The sequence below is a fragment of the Garra rufa genome, chromosome 12, assembly GCF_049309525.1.
Source record: "Garra rufa chromosome 12, GarRuf1.0, whole genome shotgun sequence".
NCBI lineage: Eukaryota > Metazoa > Chordata > Actinopteri > Cypriniformes > Cyprinidae > Garra > Garra rufa.
Window position 1 is genome coordinate 33,869,378 of NC_133372.1, and position 8,246 is coordinate 33,877,623.

At 37.2% G+C, this 8,246-nt stretch overlaps 1 protein-coding gene across 1 annotated transcript; it reads left to right on the forward strand.

Moving 5' to 3' along the window:
• The first annotated feature begins 421 nt into the window (after nucleotides 1-421).
• Nucleotides 422-2,373, forward strand: opn1mw4 (opsin 1 (cone pigments), medium-wave-sensitive, 4). The gene is made up of 5 exons (XM_073851888.1): nucleotides 422-881; nucleotides 1,000-1,168; nucleotides 1,366-1,531; nucleotides 1,619-1,858; nucleotides 1,936-2,373. The coding sequence occupies exons 1-5, from the start codon at nucleotides 521-523 to the stop codon at nucleotides 2,047-2,049; spliced, it is 1,050 nt and encodes a 349-aa protein (XP_073707989.1). The 5' UTR covers nucleotides 422-520; the 3' UTR covers nucleotides 2,050-2,373.
• Nucleotides 2,374-8,246: the final 5,873 nt, after the last annotated feature.

Here is an 8,246-nt window from a genome sequence, read left to right on the forward strand (position 1 = left end):
AATGATAATGAGAGTAAAAACTTAAAACATTGTAGAATTCTACACAGCCACAATTGTGAAAGACGTAAAAGTTGAATATTGAAATAAAATGCACATCAAGAATGACTTTTTGTGTTATTTTAATATGATCAATATTGGACTACATCAGACAACAATCATATTTCAATTACATCTATCCTTCAAAATTAATACAGCTTTGTATATACTCACTTTGTACAGATAACCAATATCGTGGCCTAATTTTATGATCCCAAAAAGTCAAAAGAACTTCCGTAGATCCAAAGCTTTACTGGGTGATTAGCCCAAAAGTGATTATGTCTGCTCTTATCATTCAAATCCCACATTGTAACACCCTCCCTATCTTATGCTCCTGGATTTATCCCTTATATGGAACCTCAGAGGGATATATAAACACTCCCAATGCATCTTTGCAAAGAAAGAGCAGGTGAAGAGCAGCCACTCAGCTGTACCATAGCAGCAAATAACACCCTTTATCCCTCTGGATCACTAGTGGACAAAGATGAACGGCACTGAGGGAAACAACTTCTACGTCCCCTTGTCCAACAGGACAGGGCTAGTGAGGAGTCCTTTCGAGTATCCGCAGTATTATCTAGCTGAACCGTGGAAGTTTAAATTACTTGCCATCTACATTTTCTTCCTTATGTGCTTGGGTCTACCCATCAATGGCCTTACATTGGTGGTTACAGCTCAACATAAAAAGCTTAGGCAACCTCTCAACTTCATTTTGGTCAACCTGGCTGTGGCTGGTACTATCATGGTTTGTTTTGGATTCACGGTCACTTTCTACACGGCAATTAATGGCTACTTTGCTCTGGGACCAACTGGCTGCGCGGTTGAGGGCTTCATGGCCACACTTGGAGGTAAGGAAAATTGTGATGCTTTTTGACTGCTGTGAGGAATTCTTAAGTAGTGGACTGCAATTTGGGAAAACGTACCTTGTAGGATGTTCATGAATTTCATATTTTATTTGCTACACAGGGGAAGTTGCCCTTTGGTCACTTGTGGTACTGGCCATCGAAAGATACATCGTGGTCTGCAAACCAATGGGTAGTTTCAAATTCTCTTCCACCCATGCTTTTGGAGGGATTGCGTTTACATGGGTAATGGCCATGGCATGTGCGGCCCCCCCTTTGCTTGGCTGGTCCAGGTTGGTCTGATGTTTGCTTTCCAAACATATAAATATGTAGGAATATGACATTTGCTTACTTTCAATTTATTGGCTTTTTCCAGTGTAACAATATTTGTACTAAAAGTAGTTGTTTTACATGCCTAAGTACAGCAGACAGCAAACTTCATGATTACTATGACTGAAATTTCCTAACATTAGGTGCATTACTTTAACAGATATATTCCTGAGGGAATGCAGTGCTCATGTGGACCAGACTACTACACCTTGAATCCTGAATACAACAATGAATCATATGTCATCTATATGTTCACCTGCCATTTTATATTGCCAGTCACTGTCATTTTCTTTACTTATGGACGGCTTGTTTGCACAGTCAAGGCGGTATGTCAATTTAAACAATCCTGTAAATTCCCAATTATTGGAATACTATGTTAAATTGACATCATCCTTGTTTTTTTATTCTTTTAGGCTGCAGCACAGCAGCAAGACTCAGCATCTACCCAGAAAGCTGAGAGGGAAGTGACAAGAATGGTCATCCTGATGGTTTTGGGTTTCCTGGTGGCTTGGACCCCTTATGCCACTGTTGCTGCCTGGATTTTCTTTAATAAGGGTGCAGCTTTCAGTGCCCAGTTCATGGCTATTCCTGCCTTCTTCTCAAAGAGTTCAGCCTTATATAACCCAGTCATCTATGTGCTGCTAAACAAACAGGTAAATCATCTATCAGACTTGTCCTGCATATCCCACATCTATTGTCTCTATACTAAAAGAAACATTGTTCTTCACAGTTCCGAAACTGCATGCTGACCACTCTATTCTGTGGAAAGAATCCTCTTGGTGATGATGAGTCCTCAACTGTGTCCACCAGCAAGACAGAGGTGTCCTCTGTATCTCCAGCATAGACTTTTGGACCTCACACATGATTGTGTTCTTTTAGTCATTGACCAATTTGGGCATCTGAAAAAGAAAAAAAAAAAAAAAAAAAGACAGTTGGATTAGTTTTTGATTGTGTTCACTATCACCAATAACAAGTGAACGCAGAAGACACATATGATTTGATGTGTGCAAACTTTAAAAGTATTTATTCGGTGATCAGTGAACATTGACATTGTGGTTTTATTTTTATGCGCCGGGAGGCTAGCATTTGTATCTTTTGCCTAAAATGTATATATATTTTGTAAATAATGAAAAAGAAATACATAGAAATAAACACTGGCATTAAAATACTGTTTTTGTCCTCTGTTTTGTCCTCTGAATCTTCAGCATAGACTTTTAAACTTCTTACACGATTATGTTCTTTTAGTCATTGAGCAATTTGGGCATCTTAAAAAAAGAATCTTTAATTGTTCTGTTCACTATGACTATTAAACTGGTGGACATTTAGCTAGCAATTTTATCCTTGGCCTAAAATGTGTGTATATTTTGTACATAAAGCAAAAAATGGATATGAACCAGAAATATAAGATACAGAAGGTGGCATTTTTTACCATACTGCAAGCAATAGTATAATGCACACCATATGTTTAAATTGAGAGATAGAATATTCATGAAGCACTAGAATAATGTACTGTAGTCAAAGTTTACAAACGCACAAAAAATAACATTCCATATTTATATGGAATATTCAGCTTCTCTAAAGTTAGAAATGTGCTAGATTGTGGTCTGAGGTAGGGTGATCTATTTTAAAGAGACAAACAGGTTGAACATCAGCACCAATTTCAGACTCTGCCAAAAGATCCTGATTTGAAAATGAAATACAATTCCAGGAGTGTGTTTTCTCAAAGATAAACAAGAATCAGCAACACCTTATAGCAAATATTGTCAAAAACTACTGTGGAATCCACAAGTCTTCAAGTCTGTAGAACAGTCCATATAAATTATAGCTAGTGGTAGTTTGTATGTTCATTTGTCCTGTTTTCATAGACTGAAGAAAATGGAAAATCCATGGTCACATTCAAGCATTCACTTCTTTTGAAGCATTCAAATTAGGGGAAAAATATACAGCAAGGCTTCAAGTGGGTTAATCACGCTATTTTTTTTTAAATATTAAATTAAACTTAAATTCCCTGTAATAGATGTTTCTATTTCACCATGTTTCTTTTCTTTTTGGTCTTCATAGAGAATTTGATATAATAATCTTATTTTTGTCAGTGGTGTCTGTTCTCCTACTTAACCAGAAAATGATATCAGTAATCACGGCAGTAAGTCACTAATCCTGATTCTGAGAAATTATGTTCAGTGGCAAGGCCTTAGGTAACCTTTATGAGAGCATAAGAGCATGTGTTGCTTCAAGCTGCTTGACAGGGTTACATTTAAGGTTACATTTACAGTATATAAATGCTGCCCAACCAGCAGGACTGTTTTGAAATGAGGAAGGCAAAATGATTACAAATACCTTCATTTAATTACTTAAGTCAACTGTAGCCTTTGTTAAAATAACAAATGTGACCCTGGACCACAAAACCAGTCATAAGGGTCAATTTTTCAAAATTGAGATTTATACATCATCTGAAAGCTGATGTGACAAAGCTGAATCGCCTTTATAGTTGTCCAAATGAAGTTCTTAGCAATGCGTAATACTAATCAAAAATGAAGTTTTGATATATTTACGGTAGGAATTTTACAAAATGTCTTCATGGAACATGGTCTTTACTCAATATCCTAATGATTTTTGGCATTTTTACCCATTCAATGTATTTTTGGCTATTGTTACAAATATACCTGTGCTACTTAAAACTGGTTTTGTGGTCCAGGGTCACAAATGATCTCCAATATCAACAATTCACTCTCACAGTACATGTTTGTTCTGGCTGTCATTTTCACTTGCAGCTTTTCATGGGCATTGCTGCTTATTCAGCCTTATCATCCATATGGTGCTCAACAAACAGGTACAGTATGCACTGGGTGAGCAATATGCTTATTTCTAACATCTGATTCACTAAGTGTCATTTGTAAGTCATTTACTTCACAAAACTCTTTGCTTTATAGTAGCATTCTAATCCTATTTGTCAGACTGAATGCAGCACGAATCCTCTCTGCGATAATAAATCCTCAAATGTCAACAAGCAAAAAAACAGGAATTTGTCTACACATGAACTATCCCATACCTAGCCTCGGTTTAACAGTACTGTCTGTGTTTTTGTTGATAATGTTAATGCTTTTTCCCTCTTTTCACTGTCTGTTTCTGTCTCTCCAGAACTTGTCCTCGTGGGACCTTGTTGTCCTCATTGCACATTACAGTCATGTAGAGTCTGTGTCACTCTTTGAGCCCCAACACAACTAACTCTAAAAGGATTACGAGATCAGGCTGTGGTAGTAGGAGCGGCATTGACTTATCAGTGGGCAAGACTCAACAAGATAAAGATAAGACAAAGATCTGCTTAAGCCAATTTGCAAGGTGCTCACCCAGCTGTGGTACTGAACACTAACCTGGCTGCTCTGGCTAAAGGAATTATGGGTTTAAACTAATTGGGTTCTCCCTCATGGTGAGAAGCATGCAGTACATTTACAGTGCCTTGCGAAAGTATTCATACCCCTTAATTTTTTAACATTTTGTTACGTTGCTTATGTTAAACTGCTTCAAATTACTTTTTCCCCCACACCACTCTACACTCCATACACTATAATGGTGAAGCAAAAAAACTTTTTTTCACATCTTTGCGTGTAAGATTCCATTGCATAAGTATTCATACCCTTATCTGGGATAGTTGAAATTTAGCTCAGGAGCATTTATATTGCTTGTAGATGTTACTACACTTCAACTGAAGTTAAGCTGTGGCAAATTTAACTGAATGGGTATGATTTGGAAAGGCACACGTCTTAATAAAAGGTCTAACAGCTGAAAGGGCATATCAGAGCAAAAACCAAGCCCTGAGGTAAAAAAAAAAAAAAACTGCCTGTAAAGCTCAGAGACAGGATTGCATTAAGCCACGGATCTGGGGAAGAGTTTATTAAAGAAGTGTGCTGCTTTGAATGTTCACAGAAGCATGTAGTCTCCGTTACCCTTTATGGAAGAAGTTTGAAACTCTTACTAGAGCTGGCCAAACTGAGCAATTGATGGAGAACCACCCTGGCTACAGTGGTGACCAAGAAGCTAATGTTCACTCTAGTTGAGCTCCATGATCATATATGCAGATGGAAGAAACTGACAGAAGGACAAATATAACTGGAACACTCCAGTGATCTGGGCTTTATGGTGGCGTGGCAAGACTCAATCCTCTCCTCAGTGAAGACACATGAAAACACAATTTGCAAAAAAGCACATAAAAGACCTTCAGACCGAGAAACAAGATTCTGTGGTCTGATGAACCTCAATTCCAAGCATCATGTATGGAGAAAACCAGGCACTGCTCATCACCTGCACAGTACCATCCCAAAAGTAAAGTGTGTTGGTAGCAGCCTCATGCTGTGGGGCTGTTTTTCAGTGGCAGGGACTGAGGGACTGGTCAGAGTAGAAGAAAAGCTCAATGCAAGATAATTGAGAGCTTTAATGAAAACCCAGTCCAGAGCATTTAGAACCTTTGAACAGAAGGTTCACCTTTCAACAAGGCAATGGACACAGCAAGAGTGGCTTATAGAAAACTCTGTGAATGTGCTTAAGTGGCCTAGCCAGAGCCTGGGCTTGAACCCAATCAAACATTTCAGGAGAAACCTGAAAATGTCTGCCAGAGCCCATTCAAGCTGATAGAGCTTGAGAGGGGAAGAGTTGAGGTGAAGAATGGCAGATAATTGCAAAATGTTGTGAAAATCTTGTTGTATCATACCGAAAAAGTCTTGAGGCTGTAAAAGTGCTTCAATGAAGTACTGAGTTAAGGGTAAGGTTTTGTTTTATATTTTTAATGCATTTATGAAGTTGTGACAATTATGGTGCATGAAGTGTAGATTGTACATAATTGAAAATATTAGATAAACAATAAGCAACCCAAGAGGGGATGTGGTGAAAAATGCTTGGAGTAAAATTCTTTCTTATTTAATTGAATGCCTTCAAATGGCAGGGCTTCAGAGCTGTATATCCATTCCCAAAATCATATTGCAACTCAGCTGCACTTCTCAAATTTTCCTCTAAAAAATAGAATAAATTTCATGACAGGCTTGTTAAGTTCAGAGTCTGGATATATACAAGCAGGAATCTTTGCAGCTAATATAAAAGAATTCTCCAGTGATCTGGGATAGTGGAAGCAAAGTAATTACCTGAAATTAATAAAATCACTGTAATTATGGTGATGTTGTTGGTTTTTTGTGCGCTAATGGTCAGGGATGCAGCTGGAAAACGTGTCCCACTGTTAGGACCGACAAGAATCACACTATTGGCCAAGTGTAGAGGGAAGCTAAAACACAATGGGGTGATTGTAGTAGTAGAACATTTGAGGCTAATACTAATAAAGCAGTCATAAATCAGCCAAGTGAAGTTCTAAACTGTGTGTATTAGTTGTTTATAAATAAGAAAAAAGGTCAGCATGTCCAAATTTAATTTAAAGGAGAAGTATACTTCCAGAACAAAAATTTACAGATAATTACTCACCCCCTTGTTATCCAAGATGTTCATGTCTTTCTTTCTTCCTTCGTAAAGAAGTTGTTTTTTGAGGAAAACATTTCAGGATTTCTCTCCATATAGTGGACTTCTATGGTGCCCCACTTCAAAATCATCCTACATTGCTGCAGAAGTAAGGCACAGAGTTTTCAAAGTGAACAGTGCAAAGTGCAAAGAAGATCAAAAACCCTTAACAAAAAATGGTGAAACAGCGATGTAGAGTGATTTGGAAGTTGGAGAAGAAAATGAGATGGGAGTTTTTCAACATACCCTAACTGTATTGACCCGGAATACACAGAGTTGACGCAGAGCTAGACAAGACAAGCATTGGAGCTTAAAAAGTATACTTTTTTTAAAATTTTAATTTAGAAAATAACAGATCGTTTCACTAGATAAGACCGTTGTTTCTCGGCTGGGTTCGTTTAGAGCCCTTTGAAGCTGCATTTAAACTGCATTTTGGAAGTTCAAACTCAGGGGCACCATAGAAGTCCATATGGAAAGAAATCCTAAAAGTTTTTCCTCAAAAAACATAATTTCTTCACAACTGAAGTAATAAAGACAGGAACATCTTGGATGACAAGGGGTGAGTAAATTATCTGTACATTTTTGTTCTGGAAGTAAACTTCTCCTTTGATATAATGTTATGGTGCTTTGAAAGCTAGTATGAAAGCAGTTTCCATTACTTTCATAAAAAATAATTTTTATTTTAATATGGTTATTTCAGTTTTGATTATTTGTTAAAGGTTTTATTTTTAAGTCACTTTTTTAAGTTAGTTTTTAAATAGCAATTACATTTTTAGGAATCAGTTCAAGACGACAAGTTCAGATTTACAAGTAAGCAACATCTGTGACATCTGTATTCATATAAAAGATTAGTGTTCATAAAATTTACAAGGACTTACAGCTTACCTGTGAAGTAATATCCACCTTGTTCTTCAATGCGGAAGTAAGCCTATGGGCAACAGAAGAATAACAACATGCAGTGAATGGTAAAACTGTTTGCACTACAAACCAGTGTGATTAGTCATAATTACGATAATACATTAAAATAATATGCTAAGAAACTAATTTGCAATATCAAGCAGCAAAACCAGTTGTTTTGTACAGCTAAAAATAGTTGGACGCGGATGAGGCCGGAAGCCAGACCCATAAAATCTACAAATGTACAAACCAATGAGAAAAATAAGTTGGATAGCCTCCCGTCTAAACTCCAGTCTCACGTTACATGTGAGATGTATTCACCCATACAGACACAGACACAGGTAATATTATTTCTGTTAGTTGAATGATTGATTTTTATTTATTTATTTGTTTACCTTTTTCGCTGACTGAGCTGCATGACAGCTGCCCTGTTTCGGACCTGCATTAGCTTAGCTAGTAGCTACTGAATAGCTGCATCATTCAGACATTAGATTCTAACATTCCTTTGGCGACACCTCTAGGTGACAGGTGTAAATGACAATGGATAGTGTTCTGCTTAGAGCTCTCAGCAATTTATACTGAATTTCTGATTAAATAATTATAACAGCAACAACAACCCCAAAACCCAACCTGACCTTTGGAGAAATT